Genomic DNA, 16,475 nt, shown 5'->3' with positions numbered 1-16,475 from the left:
GCAAAGGCAGGTCCGTGTGCTTGCCTCAACCACCTCTGCCTTGACACAGGTGGGCTACCATTATCTCCCAGGAGCAGCGGTAGCACCCCTGTGCGAAGGCAGACTTGTGAACTGAGCCTGAGAGGCTTTGTGCACTTGGCTGCTGTTGCCTGGGAGGGTGGTCAATCACTCTGGGAGTAAAAACACAGCATAATTGAACAACCACACTCCCTCTGTAAGGTGCGTAAGAGACAACACCTGCATTTCTGTAGAAAATCTGGTGTTCTAAATTATCTTTCCCCTGCAAGTTACCGTATTTTTCACTCCGTAAGACGCACTTTCCCCCTCCTAAAAAGAAAGGGGAAATGTGTGTGCGTCTTACGGAGCGAATGCAGGCGGAAGGCAGGCAGGAAAAGCCCCCCACAAACTCCACGCGGCTCTTGCGGGCTTTTCCTCAGGAGGGAGAAGGGACTGATGCAGCCAGTCAGTCCCTTCTCCCTCCTTCTAGAAAAGCCCACAGGAGCCGCGTGCTTCTTAAAGTGTGGGTGGCTCCTGTGGGCTTTTGCGGGAGGTGGGGGTATTGCCATAGCCACGTGCAGCCTCTCCCAGTTGGAGAGGTTGCGCGCAGATATGGCAGAAGCCAAGACATCAAGCAGGATGCATCCCGCTCGCTGTCTTGCCTTCTTTGCTCTTTGGGGCTCGGGGTGGGGGAGGAACCCGGGTTTCCCTGGCAGCCCCGAGAAGCTCGTGGAGCAGCTGCACGCCTTTCCGCTGCTCCCCAACCTGGTATTTCCCTCGCCAGCCCCAAAGAGCAGGTTGAAAGGAACCCGAAGTCTCCAGAGCGTAGCGGGAACTCCCGCCACGCTCCGGAGGCTTCAGGTTGCCTTCACTGAAGCCTGGAGAGCGAGAGGGGTCGGTTCGCACCGACCTCTCGCTCTCCAGGCTTCCAAGGTAGCCGCCTGAAGGCGACTGAACGCACCTTGAAGGGCAGCTTGTTTTAGAGGGGGAGAACAAGGGGGGGAAATTCAGCGCCTCCTGCCGCTTCGCTGAAGGGGCATAATTTTTTTTTCTTGTTCTACCCCTCTAAAACAAGGTGCGTCCTATAGAGCGAAAAATACGGTACCTACTGGGTATGTGTGAGCACATGCTGTTTGAGATCCTGCCGTCGCATGAACAGTTTGTCACAGTAATCACACTTGAGGTTTTTCTCCCCTGTATGGATAACCATGTGAGACTCCAGGTGGGCCTTCTGAGTAAAGGACTTTTCACAGAGAGCACAGCGATAATTCTTCTGACCTGGAATTAGTTAAACAAGGGGTATAAGACCATTTTACATTGTTCCTTCTACCTAATTGTATGAACACTTTAAAACCTAAGCCAGCATCCTGTTTGCCATTAACAAGGAATGATTATGTGCGGCAGCTGCATGTTCACATGCCAGGGAGCGTGTATCCCTGAGCTCTCCTCACATTTTACTACTGACAGGATACTGCATCATCCTATACCCAGTGTGATCCATCACAGGGCCACACAACAGTCCTGCCCATCATAACACATTATCTCCCTGTGTTTCCTCTTTGGAAAAATGTTTCAAATCTGGCTAAAGGCTAAAAGCAGAGCATTTAGTCAAATACGTATTGAACAGAAATGGTCTACTGGGATAGAAGGATGTACAGAAAAGGCATGCAAGCAAGATAATAAAGCTCATTTCCATATGTTCTTTCTATTTTGTGCAGGGGACTTTAAGCAGGGCTCTGGGGCACACAGTATGCAACAGCTGGGACTTTTGCCTACAATGTTCATTTCTAGTGAAAGAGGCTTGGTAGGAAGGAGGAGACACTGCAGCCCAAAGATGCTGCCAAATACCTTGGACTTTCTGACAAAGGCAAAAAAAGAATGCTAATAAAAAATTAACCAAGTCACTTAGAAACAAATTTAGTTTCTTTCACAGAAATAAAAAACTATACTGAGAGCTCATACTGAGTTTGCCTGTGGAAGTTTGTCCACAGCAATACAGTTCATTAACAACCCAGGCAACTCACATTATCAACTCCAGAACTTTAAGGTCTTCACTTACCTGTGTGTATTTTGAGGTGTGTACGGAGATTGCTAGGGTCACTAAAGGCTTTGCTACAGAAATCACACTTGTGTGGCTTCATGCCCATGTGCCCCATGAAGTGAACATGAAGCTTAGACGGTGAGATGAAAGCTTGAGGACACATGGAGCATTTCCACTTTCTCTCCTTACTGTGGCCTGGTCCATGGTTGCTGCTGTGCCCCTGGCTGGGGAAGTGGCTGTGGATGTGACTACTCAGGTGCGCCTTGAATTCCGTGTAGGAAGCACATTCTTTTCCACAGTGACAAGTGTGCACATCAGGATGCTCAGGAACACCTTGAACGCAAAAACAAGATCTCAGACTTTCAAGCACCACAGCTCTCGTATACCTGCAAGCTTGGCTCTGCTTAAAGGTGACTGGTCTTCCCTTTTTATTCAGTGCATTTTGCAGGAACAAAAGACAATAAAATAACCCTGACTAAAAAAAAGGCACAGAAAAAGTTGCAAACTAGTAGCTTTGTGCAAACAAATGGTCAGATAGCGCTGTAAAGCCAACAATGTGCAAATTGGGCATTACAGAGTTTCTGTTCCTTGGTAACTGATGTTGCACAAGCTTCAAAGCTCATAACTGAGCTTCCCAGCCTGCAAAATAACCCAGCTTGGCAAACATTTTGTAAATTACCTAGAATTAGAATTCCACATTCTGGACATGAATAAAATTAACAACATGGAGCTAAATCCATTCAAACATAGCTCTGATAAGAGGCAAACTGAAGGCAAGTGGATGCTTTCTACAGGTTACATTCAATTAAGTGCATCAAACTGCTTACCGATTTGTCTGGCATAATCTCGACTATAGTAAAATAGAAGCTCATGCTCTGGGGGGATATCACGTGAGGTGCAGAAGTAAATCTTTCCATCATGAGGATAAGCCACCAGATTTTGTTCTTCCCGATTCCTGTTATATGCAGGGAAGAGGGGAAACCAATTTAAATGTGACATAGTATTTATATTTATTCCATCAATATTTCTGGAATGCTTAACATTCTTAGTACAAGCTAATTCAAAACAGTAACTGACTAGTTTTGTAGCTGTCAGAAAAAAATATTTCTGCTGAATGAAGAAGTGGACCTTTCTGAAATTCAGCTTTGTAATACAGTGGTACCTCAGGTTAAGAACTTAATTCGTTCCGGAGGTCTGTACTTAACCTGAAACTGTTCTTAACCTGAAGCACCACTTTAGCTAATGGGGCCTCCTGCTGCCGCTGCGCCACCGGAGCACGATTTCTGTTCTCATCCTGAAGCAAAGTTCTTAACCTGAGGTACTATTTTGTAACCTGAAGCGTATGTAACCTGAGGTACCACTGTACTACTCATTTCCATCCAGTGGTCCACACAGTGGGTGACTTCCATCCTGGAGCAGACAGCTTCTTTAGAACCGGGATGGGGGAATGTGTGTCCTTTCAGATGTTGTTGGACTCCAATTCCCATCGGCTCTAGGTAGCATGACCAATAGTCACATTATTCCCTTGCAAGATTCAGATGTCATTGTTTTACTTTTAAACATTCCCAATGTCCACCTCTGGACTCCTGGATCCTATGTCCTTGACACCCTGCATATTTTACTCCCCGCGACTTGCATCCAAACTTACTGCAGCCCATTTCAGGAAAGTCTGCTGTGAATATGCACCAAAACATTTGACCCTTTTTGCCACGAACTTCTGTGCCAAACAATACAGCCGGAAGCTTAGAAGTGGAGGTTAACTAGTTGTACAGTGGTACCTCCGGTTGCAGAGCTCCGGTTGGATTCCGAGGTTTCCGCAGCTGAAGATACTGCTGCGCATGCATGCAGTGAAACACTTCTGGATTTGCCGTTCATGTTACCCAAAGGTAACATAAGCCGAGGTGCTACTGTACTGGTGAAAGGTTTAAGTGGGCCTAAAGAAGGGCAGAGCAATCCTACTGAGGAATGGGTGAAGAATCCATAGCAGAGCTACTGCACTACAGCCTATGCCCTGCTTCCAACTATGACCAAGGCAGGAGGGGAAGCTGTCTCTGTCCCCTTCCATTTAATCACAGTAGGAGCGTATTAACTAACCCAGCCCCAGAGCTGGCATATTTTTGGGACATGTCAGGGCAACAAAGGGGCTTAGGATCTTGTAATATATAGTTTCTGACTCACACCTGTGTGCATGAAAGGTGAACCTGAACCGAAGTTGCCAGTGTGGGTGTGTTAGTATTATTTTTATTATTATGATTTAAACCTTCAGCGGGGAACCTATTTCAGTCTGAGGGCTGCATTTCTTTCTGGGGACCTGTGGTAGGTCAAGAGTGGCAGAGCAGTGAATGTAAAGTTCACCTTTCTACAGTAGGCTAGTTTCTATATACACACACAAACACACCCCTACCTCTATCCTCCATTTATATAAATGACATGGGAGTTCAAGTATACAATGTAGTCAAGCAAAATCACTCCCAGGGACCAGACAGCAAGGCTTTGAAGGCCACATTTGGTCCCTAAGCCTAAAAGTTACATTGCTCTAAGTGCCCCAAATTCAGATAGTGTCTCAGAAGCCAGAACATGTGTCTCAAAAGCCAGAACAGCATTTTCAGTTGGGTCCAGAAACCATCTGATAACCAGTGTAGTTCTATGAGAACACGTATGGTTGGAATAAGTTTTCCTGAATTACACTTCCTGAATATTGGACTAAAGCAGGCATAGGCAAACTCGGCCCTCCAGATGTTTTTCAGACTACAATTCCCATCATCCCTGACCACTGGTCCTGTTAGCTAGGGATGGTGGGAGTTGTAGTCCCAAAACATCTGGAGGGCCGAATTTGTCTATGCCTGGACTAAAGCAGTTAAAGAAAGCAAGAGTGCTATTTCAAGTAAAAATGGGGGCAGAGAAAAGCGAGATAGAATGATAAGGTTCTGATACAATACATGGAGGAATGCATATCATATCAGTATGACTGTTCCACTAAGATACCTAACCCTGCCTAAGTGTATCGTTTTCTCACCTGGCTTTCCGCACAAACATCATCCAGTTACATTCATTTTCATCAGTTGTGATGATATAGAACTCCAGGACATTGTTGTGGTACATCTGATGAGAGAAAAGTAAGACAGAAGTGCCAGTTGAAATGTTTGGAAAATCTCTCCACAGAGACTGTCGCTGCAGCAGCATGGAGGAAATATTACATGGAGGAAATATTACAGCCAGGACTTTCCTGCAGCAAATTTCTTAAGTGCTGGAAACAATCTAAAAAGATGGGGTAAACTAAGCATGAAGACATCATACTATGGACCATCCTTTATTAGAGAATAGCTTCATTTCTAAAAGCACATTCTCCCTCCCACCCCGATTTCCAAGATGCCATGATCTGAACCTTTGTAATGCACTATGTGCTAGAGCTCCCTGACGGCTTCAGTTCACAAGGATGAAAGGAAAGAAGGACGAGGCAGCTATAAAGCCCACAGTAGTAAACTCAATTTTGCCTGCTGTGTAGACAAACCTTAAACAGGTGTAGGGAACCTTTGGCCCTCCAGATGTTGCTGTACTAGAATTCCCTAGTCATTGGCCATGCTTGCTGGGACTGATGGGAGTTGTAGTTCAGCAACATCCGGAGAGCCAAAAGCTCCATACACCTTTCTTAAGAGAACATTATATTTCTTAAGAAAAGCATTATAGCTGGGGAAAAGGAAGGCAAGTCTCAAGCATTTTCAAATGTGAAAATGGAATATTATACATACAGATACCACTTAATTCAGGATAACTTGCCACTTTTCTCACCATACCCAATGTCATGTTGCCATTTTTTTGTGCATGCACACAAAAGAAGACAAGGCAAACCCACGTTGTCTTTTTTGCACAAGGTTCAATAATGAAGAGGAGGACATGACAACACAAACTGACCTTCCAAATGTGATTGGCAGCTTTGTCTGTCCAATCTGCTACTTCCATGGAGTGGCTCTGCTGCCCAATGAGGGGTCCAAAGCAAGTGCGTACAGGAATAGTTTCTCTAGCCAGCACACCTGCCAAGAGGTTTAAAAACAACAATCCACTGATTACACCTAACAAATTCCAACACCACCACTGCAAAGATGTAATGTTGTATAGCACTCAGAGGACTACTGCTAAGCATCAGCCCATGAAAGCATCTACAAAATGAGATAGTCACAGGAACAACTACTATCACATAACACTCTTGGGAGTACGCTCAACTGTTAATCACTGCATCAATCTATTTTTTCTTCTAATATCAAATCATTTACTTTCAGTCGAGTTGTGAAAGTGAGGTCCTGACCTCCTGCGCTCACTTAAGTTTTCAAGGCACTTCCTGCAAAAATAGAAAATTTTTATTTCAGAAACTGCAGAAGCAGCCAGGAATACAGCAAGCATCTCAGGTTGCCAATTCTTTGCACAGTTAGAATAACTTGGTTCTCCATAATCTCCCCAGTTACTCCACTAAACATCTCTGTCCAGGCTGTTAATTCTCACTCCAAGAGAGTGATGCCTTAAGGCGGAGGGTTTTCAACAAAGGGGTTCCAAATGTACTGCTGTAGGAGAGAGATAGGTCATACTATCAGTTCAAGAAGACAAACCCACCAGACCTGGATGGTGTGGCACATAAATTGAATGTTAGCTCTTAGAAGATACCCCAAGATCTCCTGAAAGCCGTAAGAGACATACAAAGGTTCTGTAACAAGTTAGTCGCTGCAGAAAGTGTCTCCTGAAGATATAAAGTTTGAAAGTCATTGGCCTGAAGGCTTTCAAGCCCTTTATGAGCACTGCAGCAACAATGTCATGGCAGTTTTAGACTCAAGCATCACTCCTCCCACCGACTTATCTTTGAGTTTAATTAAACCCTTGCAAAACAGAGATTAGGTCAAATAAAAGTTCCTACTTTAGCGGATCTGGAGCTGCGTTTTCAAGAGCACAAGTAACTAAATATAACGTCACAGGGCTTAAATGAAACATTTAAAGACATGGATATAAATACAACCAATAAGTTTCTATGAATGCCCAGGCCTAATTCCACTAACTGACTGAGTCAAGAGTTTCATTGCCAAAGTTTATCTAGTGGCCATACCCAAGGAGGAAGATCCAAGACATGTTGATAACTGACAATACTGCCCACCTGAAGAGAAAAGGTGACAATCTCTATTAGTGTAAACTAATGTACCTTTGCAGACATAAAAAATATGCTACAGAGAATACTACCTATTAAGAATCTTGCACTGAGTGGGAGTGAAATGACTTGCTGCTAGACTCTTGACATTCTAATTATCTACCCCTGCCTCCAGATCAACTACCTTCCTTAAGGAGCTGTGAGGCACTAAAATTTTATAGGGCTATATAATAGTTGCTGTAGCTAGGTTAACTGTTCTACATAAGAAAATGCAAACATGGTGGGGAAGCAGATGTTGTTAGACCCCAACTCCCATCAGCCCCAGCCAGCATGGTCAAGAGTCACAGATGATGATAGTCCAGTAACATCTCAAGGGCCACAGTGTAGCCACCCCTGATCTAGGCAACAAGTCTCGACAATGTTACTGCTTTCCTCATTAATCACTTAATAATAAGCACTGGCACAATATAAAAATACCTCCCACCATTCTCTGCCTACAAAACAGATATTCTTGTCTTGTACACCCATTTACAAATGAACTGCCCAGACTCAATTTCTTTCCAAATGCCACCTTTTAATTATCTTGTTTTCCACTATTACCATATGAGGTTTTATTCATTTGGGATCTCCTTTTCTCTCCCCAATCAACCATACCCCACCTCATAAAAATCTAGTTAACGGTATCCTTACCAACTTCGGCTCCCATGAGAGACTGGCGGATGACAAGCTGTTTCGGGAGAGAAAGCCTGGCTCTGCTCTCGATTGGGGTGTCTGAAACAAAGGTCACAGGCCCGTGATCTGGACAATCAGATGGGTAGGCCTTGTCGCAGAGCGTGCACCCTGCAGTTGAGGGAGGACACAGAACATTGGGGATATTGTTACTGTAGCAAGTCAGGCAAGATGAGGGTGTCACAAATACAAAAAGTCAAGTTACAAATAGTTAATGCAAAGAGCCTGCAGTCTCCTTTTGCTAATCCTGCACATTTGTAAATACAGTAATGACTTGTCCGGCTCTTTGTGGAAATTAAAAATTGCCTTCAAGTGACCAGGGCAGAAAATATTTGCTCAATTTTTAATTTATTTATTTGAGGGAGGAAATACACATCATTAACATACTGTAGGTCTGCATGGACAAGACCAATTTACACTAAATTAAAATGTGATGGAAAGACAGGTTCTTTATTCTGAGTAGCAGGTGGAGGTGAATTATTCCTATGTGCAGCAGGGATGGGGAAACACATGGAAGGGTGCTTACAAATAGACATAGTTTTAGTTAGAGGAAAGCCTGTTGTGGGAGCATAGCCACTTAAAAGTCAAGACACACAAACTTGATCAAGTTTTTCTTCCAGTTTCTAGCCCAACAGCACTAACTGGCAAAAGGGTCCACCAAACAGGAAACCACCTTGTACCTTTCTTTGGGCAGAGCAGATTTTCAAGGGACCTACTTCTATTGTCTTCTATTCTGTTTCGATTTTAACTTTGCAAGATAATATTGCAACCTGCCCTGGGCCTTTATGGTGAAGTGTGGCTAAGAATGTCTCCAAATAAATATAAATAAGTGCTAAAAAGGGAAACAGGGCTGGTGTTCTTTTTTCAATAATGAAAATAACAAAACACCAAACAAACATGTAAGCAGGGAAAACACTTGGGACAATTAGAAAGTGGGGGGAGGGGCAAAGAACTGAGCTGCATTCACTTTAGAGCCTGTATGTATAGACGTGAGGGAATGAGCAGTGACAGTGGAACAACCCACACCCACTCCTGTGTCTAGGTATGTCTGTATGCACTATGAGCTGAAAAAACTTGTTGTTTTTTGTAATCTGGAAGGGAGAAATCAACTGGGCTGACAAAAAAGGAAAAAATACACACCAAAGTGTTGGTTTCTTTAAATGACAGTTCTGTACAATGTAAGATTTAGCCCAGTTTTCCCCAACTTCTGTTAGATTTCTTTTATGGTTCAGCTGGACTCTGCCACCAGAAGTAAATACGTTTACTGCAAGAAACGTGCTACCTTGCAATGCAAAAAAAATACCTATAGACTGAGGCAAGCATACACTGACAAACACTCACATATGGTAAACAAGGTAGCCATGTTCTCCTTGTTTGAATTGGAGTCCTCCATCTGCAGCGATGACGGCACAAAGGAAAGGTTGTCTGGGGAGACATCCACATGAGTTTGTCCCATGGCTACTTCCTGGCTTATGGAAGTCACAGGCTCCAAACTGAGACCCACTTCATGTAAGGAGACAGATTCCAGGGATGTGAGGTTGTGTGAGGTAGAAAGTGCCACACTCACAGAATTGCTGCTCATGGCCACTGCATGAATGGAGTCGCCAAGCGTCCTGTCAGATAGACCACTGACACGGCCTGCAATGTGGTCAGGCTCCATAACAACAGGAAGCTCCAAGCTGCTACCATGAATAGGGAGGACGCCATTATGACCTACAGTGTCCGTGGTTAAGCTGCTACCCACAGCATCCACAGCTAGAGGCTCATGACTATGGCTTCCATTTGCAATCTGTGAATGATCCCCAGCCACATCACCCATTGTAAGTTCCTCAGCCATCCTGTCAGTAGAGATTGGGCTGGTAACCCTCGAAACACTTTCCATGGAGATTGTGGTATCCAGAGCTACCTCATGGCTGTCGCTGGGATGCAAGCTTTGGGTGCTGTGTGTGTTCACTGAGCGGGAATCCATGGAGACAATGCCTGGTTCGAGACCCACCGTTCCATTGGGCTGGTAGGGATCTAGGCCTGAAGGGTTGTTGGAGACAGATAAAGCTGGATTACTATCAACATTTATATTGTTGGGGTGGATGTACTGAGGTGGAGGTCTGTCAGCTAAATAAGATAAAAGACCTGAAGAAGGAGAGAAAAGAAAAAGAGAGGGGAGAAAAAGAGAAGAGAAAGTGAGAAGAGGATCAGTTTGCAATAAAAAGTCAAGTTTCAAGTGGCTGAACCTAACAGCAATCTATACATACAAATAAAAATCCAACACTTCTAAATCTCTAATAGCCAACATGGTGAATTCCAGATGTTTTGGACTTCAAACCCATCATCCCTGATCACTTGGCAGCACCTGCTGGGGCCGATGGGAGTGTAGTCCAAACATGCGGAGGGTGACATGTTGTCTACTCCTGTTCTAGAGGCTGTTGCTCCTTAAAGCCACCTTGAACTCCTTTGGGATGAATGGCAGGATATAAATTTAATAAATAAAAACTCTAAATCATGAAAAAGTTAAGACTCACAAATAGCAATTCTATGCAGTTCCAAGATTTCTCAAGCCATGAGAAAAAGAAAGCAAGACATACGACTACAATTCTGCAAAAAGCCTGCTTCTGTATATGACTAATGGTTAAACATTTTTTTAAAAATGGGAGAAACTTACTTAACTTACCAAGTTTTTAACCCTTTCCCTGAAATATATATCCTGCCATCTAACCCATGGGGGCTTTCAGGGCCAACATTATTACTCATTCCCCCTGCAAGAGGTTCTCCCATAAACCTTCCTGCTGAGTAAAGACTTTCAGTCTCAACACACATCTCCATCCAGCCGCACTACTCACCAGGTAGAATGTGTCTGAAGTAGCTGCTCTCCAGGTGAGGGTATGGCGGTGGAGGTAGGGTATAGTTTCTCTCTGGTATTCCACACATCACTCCCCGATCCCCAATGCCCATTGGAAGCATCAGGGACAAAGCAGAGGGTAAGGAGGGCCCCAAATTTGGAATTGCAACTGGTAATCCTAGCAGAAACAAAATGCAGATAAAATGCAATTATACTGCCAATAAATTAAGAAGAAGCATGGGGGGGGGGTTAAAATGAGGAGGATCATTGAAAGCATTGGTTTCTATCACAATGGGGGAAATGCTGCTTAAGCTTCTTTTAATAGTTTTTCACCCCCCTTTGCTGCTGTTCTTGGGAGTTGCTTCACAGCAGAACTCTGCACTGTGTGTGGACATTGTATTTTTGGTAGCATTTCAAAAATGCTCATATAACTGAAAGTGTGTGGAATTGCCACCAGGATCCACAGATGCCAAGCTTCGGTGGCAGGAGCACCATAATATGAGACAAAGGACCAAAGTAAGAGCAACTTCCATTGAATAGAGGAATGCAGGCCTCCAACCTTTCCTAGGCTCGGTCAGCTACACACCTTCCCCTAGTCTGAACAGCACAAAGATATACATAACACAAAAAAGAGTCGTCCCCCCCAGCTTGCTATGTTACCTGGTGCTGGTATGGCATTGTGTGTTGGTGAGGAAGCCAACCCTAAGTGGCTTCCCGAGACAGTCAGGGCATTGCTCACAGAGGAAGCCGTCAGCTGCTCCATCCCTACAGGGTTCAGGCTCATTTCATTCATCCTAGACAAAAGAAAACGTGTAACACATGCAGATAAAAAGAAAACGTGTAACACATGCAGATAAAATTCCAGCCAAGCAAGTTTTCAGACCTGCTCCTTATCTTGCCCAAAGTTTTCCACTTAATATACATACATTCACTGCTACAAACAGTACACTACATAGTTATATGTTCTCAAGGGCCTTACAAACCATTCCCCACAGAGATTAGATCAGGGATGAGGAACTGTTGGGTCCCAGCATGTGTCCAATGATCATGGATGATGAGAACTCAAATCACACAGCAACAGACGTATATCAGGTCTACAGAAAAAAACTTATTTATACAGAACATTTCTGCGTACAGCACAATGCAACTCAAAAACTTAAGAGAAGCCTTGCTAGATCAGACCAAAGATTAATCCAGTCCAACATATTTTCCATGGTTACCATCCACATGCCTATGAGAAGCTCACAAGTTCAATTACTGTGATTTATTTAAAAGAATTTTCAGCCATCTAAAATCATCATCAATACAGTGGTACCTCGGGTTACATACGCTTCAGGTTACATATGCTTCAGGTTACAGACTCCGCTAACCCAGAAATAATACCTCGGGTTAAGAACTTTGCTTCAGGATGAGAACAGAAATCAGGCAGTGGCGGCATGGTGGCAGCGGGAGGCCCCATTAGCTAAAGTGGTGCTTCAGGTTAAGAACAGTTTCAGGTTAAGGACGGACCTCTGGAACGAATTAAGTACTTAACCTGAGGTACCACTGTATTGGCAGCATACAATTGCCATTAGATGCACAGGGGTTTTTGCATAATCAATGTTGTATGTGTAGCAGGACCTAGAAATCACATTATTTAATATTGGGTGCCTGTCCAGTGATGTCCTTCTGTGGGCAGAAGGCACTTTGTTCTAATGAAGGCTTCCCTCAGCAAAATGGCAAAGGAGGCCATCTTCACCAATTCACCCTCCTCCCCTCCAGTTTCTTGTGTGACCTCCCATGCTGCTCCAAGAGTTTCTCAATCCTCTGGAGAAGATTCCGTTTTTTTCCTATTTCCCCCCAATTCCCCTCCCCCTTCACACCATTTTCATGCCATTTCTTTTTTTCCTATGCACACCATTTTTGCATCACAAAACAGGCAAGTGTGTATATTAAATAAGCGCAAGTTGTAAGTTATCTGTATCTGCATGGATAGCTTTTTGCTACATGTTAGAAAGTACAACAATTCTATCACTGAATGATAGAATAGTAGGGGAGTTAGCTTAACAAGGTGTAGATACTGATTAAGAAATATTGCAAGCTAAATTAGTAACACTAGCAGTATCGTCCTGTTGCATTTACACAGAAGTCCTTGTGGGTTCATTTGAGACCTTTGCCTAGTTAAGTGTGCTGAGGTCTGTGGCATTTATTTGGACTATTTATGAACTGCTTAACATTACAAAATACCATAGTGGTGTACAATAATAAAACAATAAAAACGTAACAAGTAAGAACAGTTATAAAAAGAAATTAGATACTGCCCACAATTCAACTCCTCCTCCTGGGAAAGCCAGTAAAAATTAAGCTTATAGCATTTGAGAAGTATGGAGCCCAGGTGTATAACACACATAATGGCCCAATATTATTTTACAGTAGTACCTCGGGTTAAGAATTTAATTCGTTCTGGAGGTCCGTTCTTAACCTGAAACTGTTCTTAACCTGAGGTACCACTTTAGCTAATAGGGCCTCCCGCTGCCACCACGCCGCTGGGCGATTTCTGTTCTCATCCTGAAGCAAAGTTCTTAACCCAAGGTACTATTTCTGGGTTAGCGGAGTCTGTAACCTGAAGCGTCTGTAACACGAGATACCGCTGTACAGGTTTTGAAGAAATGAAGCATATGAGAAGTTACTGTTCAACAAACAAAAGTAACTGTGCAGCGCTAGAAGGAAAGGACACCTTTACTTTTTCTCCTTTTTCATCCTCTATTACCTGAACACATCAGAAACAGGTAGGTAGCCGTGTTGGTCTGCTGTAGTCGAAACAAAAAAAATAATTCCTTCCAGTAGCACCTTAGAGACCAACTAAGTTTGTTATTGGTATGAGCTTACGTGTGCATGCACACTTCTTCAGTATCTGAAGTATCTGAAGAAGTGTGCATGCACACGATAGCTCATACCAATAACAAACTTAGTTGGTCTCTAAGGTGCTGCTGGAAGGAATTTGTTTGTTTGTTTGTACATCAGAAACAATGTTCTATCAATTGTTAACACAGAGTGAGTTTACAAGACATAACGATTACAAAATTGGCCCTCATTTTAAGCTGATTAATCAGTTTATTAAAGTTTTCAACTTTAATTAAGACAAATCAAGACAAATATTTACCTTTCCTTTGAATTAAAGTTTTCAACTTTAATTATTACCTAACTAGGCATACACACTTTATTATTTTCCTTCTTCCATCTCTTTGCTCATGTAACTGAATATTTAACTCTGTTATAAATGCTCAGTCACTCAAGACATTACACAGAGAAGCACTCTAGTTGCTTAGAAAGCTGAGGTAATTTTAATCTGTTTTAGTATTTTAACTTGTGTGTTTTAAAGTATGGTTGTAATTTTTTCTCAGTGTTATCTTGTAAACCGCTTTGTGGTTTTTTAGAAGCAACTGGTGTAGAAATTTTAAGAAATTATTTTTTAAAAAGAGAACAGAAGCAAGGAACCCCCTCAAGACAAATATTTAGCTTTCCTTTGAATGCTGTCAGACAATTCTGACAAATAGTCAAATACTTCGTACTGTTTTCTACAGTTTTCTCCAGTTTGCTCTAAAACTCCCTGCACCTGCATAATCTCTGTGATAATCTTGAAAAGAAAACAATGCTCTGCGCTTGCCTTCACAAAAACATGAAGATGTATCACATCCATCCACAACTCTTCAAAACTGCTGATATGGACAAGGATCAATGACTTAACAATATCCACAAAGTGTTTAAGACATCACTTTTTTGTGGCCTTAAGGTCATAGTTTGCATCACCAACATACTGTATGTCTTTAATGAACTTTTTGTTTCCAGTGTTGAACTGTTTCTTGTGAAACTTGTAAACTGCTCTAAGCAGTGCTTTTTTCAGGGGGTACTCAAGGGTACACAGTACCCTTTTTGTTGTTGTTAAAAAACTGTGGCACTTAATGTAACAACTTCATGGTGAGTACCGGCACCTATTTTCTAGGAAAAAGAACACCGGCTCTAAGCAATATAAGGCAAAAAAACAGGCAAAAATAAATGCCTTTGGACAGTTCTTTTTTTCAGCCAGAACTCGCCAGATTTCAGTTCTGGCACCTCTCAAGTGGGTGCCATTGCCATTCTAAGAAAACAATTATTTTTTTCTGTACATTACTGGTGACGTTCTTTCCCTCTATCACCCTTAAAATGAATGGTGAATTATGTAAAAATGACATAAAAGTGCTTGAAGTGCATGGCATGGGTGCAATCTAATTTGTAAACTCCCTGTGTAGGGACCAAAGTAGCAAGTCCATCAATCAGGCAACTTAACTACAACTTTAACAGCAAATATGAGAAGCAGACTGCACTTCCAAAAGGGATTGTGAAACCTGAGGTGGGGTGAACACTCTGTGGGAAGGCACTGTTACAGCTGAAAGGCACAGCATCTTTAGTGTGTTGTGTGCTTTAGCATGTTGTGCATGCTGAGAACCAGCTATGCATACCTCTTGATGCAGACTAGAGTGCTAGAAATTACAGTGAATAAAAAGCCAACAGGCAAAATGGAATGACTGTACTGCCAGCTTCTGCTTTTCAAACCACAAATTCTTTTAATTATTCTCACACCTCGTCTCTCAACATAGTGCTGCAATATTACAGCAATGAAAAAGAGCATCAGTTATCACCTTTTGTTTGGCATTCCAATAAAGTTAAGCATATTTCTACTCTACACCAAACCCATCAGTATCACATATACGTTACACCATGTTATCATATATGATCCTGCCAACTCCCAGTGTTTAATGTACCATCCTCTCCAGTTGGGAAGCTGTTTAATAAATACATAGCTGCCTTAAACCAAGTCACTTCTAGTTCACTATGTGTTTCAGGCAGAAATCCTCTCCAACACCTGAAAACGCCAGGGATTGAGAACCTGGAAGCACCTGCGTGCAAAGAAGCCTCTGAGCTTCAATGCCTGCCTTCGACCCTTCCTAAGACTTAGCATGATAGAAATCCTGGCTCCTGCTGCGACTATTCCGTGAAATCTCCATCTCTGGAGCGCTTTCCCTCCTTGGACACAAGTGCCTGCTGCAAAATCGCAGCCTAAGGGATTAATCGTCTAACGGCACTCTGGACGCGCCCAGAGGCACCCCTCTCCACATAACCCAAGGCTCAACTTCGGGGGGCTGCAAACGAGGCTCGGCAACCGGCGCAAACTCGGCCCCGACACACACAAACGCACCTGTGAGCCCTCTCACCTGTGATGCATTTACCTGGCGAGGCCGGTGGGGCTGAGGGGGACCCGGCGGCGGCAGCGGCCTCCTCCGCCGCCTCCTCATCTGGCCTCCCCGCTCAGCCGCCGCCCTTCTCCGCCCCAGGCAGGCGAGCAAGCGAGCAGGCATCGACCTAAGGCAACAGCAGCAGCGGCCCCGGCCGCCTCCCGCCCCACCTCAGCGCAGGCCCCGGCCTCCGCCAGGGGAGCCTCATGGGAGGAGGCGCGGCGCGCCAGCCGAAGGAACAGCGCCCCCTTCCGGAAGGGGAGGTGGCGCAGCTCCACAGAACAGCCGCTCCCTGAGGGGACGAGGCGCGCGAGAGGGGGGGGGGAGAGCGCGCGCGCTGGCAAAAGCCGGGGAGGGGAGGGAGGGGGAGCCGTGCTCAGAACGGCGATGGCTTCCGCTCCGTTCCGCGTCCAGGAAGCGACCCCCCCCTCCTTTCCTCAGCCCGCGCGCCGCCGCTCTTCTCTAGACTGGCCTGTTCGCCCTTCGCTGCAA

At 44.0% G+C, this 16,475-nt stretch overlaps 1 protein-coding gene across 5 annotated transcripts in view; it reads right to left on the bottom strand.

Moving 5' to 3' along the window:
- PRDM4 (PR/SET domain 4) overlaps positions 1–16,475 on the bottom strand; it is an 18,091-nt gene extending 1,616 nt beyond the window's left edge. The window contains exons 1-11 of one of the 5 annotated variants that reach the window (XM_082241174.1): positions 16,456–16,475; positions 11,392–11,525; positions 10,733–10,909; positions 9,237–10,025; positions 7,857–8,006; positions 7,128–7,175; positions 5,951–6,069; positions 5,055–5,140; positions 2,866–2,993; positions 2,057–2,371; positions 1,107–1,275 (exon numbers count right to left, since the gene is read on the bottom strand). In XM_082241174.1, the coding sequence (XP_082097300.1) occupies positions 1,107–1,275; positions 2,057–2,371; positions 2,866–2,993; positions 5,055–5,140; positions 5,951–6,069; positions 7,128–7,175; positions 7,857–8,006; positions 9,237–10,025; positions 10,733–10,909; positions 11,392–11,524 (2,114 nt within the window). In that variant the 5' untranslated portion in view covers position 11,525; positions 16,456–16,475. Of the gene's footprint in view, positions 1–1,106; positions 1,276–2,056; positions 2,372–2,865; positions 2,994–5,054; positions 5,141–5,950; positions 6,070–7,127; positions 7,176–7,856; positions 8,007–9,236; positions 10,026–10,732; positions 10,910–11,391; positions 11,526–15,962; positions 16,266–16,455 lie in introns of those variants that run through there. The other 4 variants (XM_082241176.1, XM_082241172.1, XM_082241173.1 and 1 more) reach the window with 4 other exon arrangements.

The sequence above is a fragment of the Podarcis vaucheri genome (genome assembly GCF_965113315.1).
Source record: "Podarcis vaucheri genome assembly, chromosome: 10".
NCBI classification, from domain to species: Eukaryota; Metazoa; Chordata; class Lepidosauria; order Squamata; family Lacertidae; genus Podarcis; species Podarcis vaucheri.
This window is presented reverse-complemented; position numbering and strand designations above follow the sequence as displayed.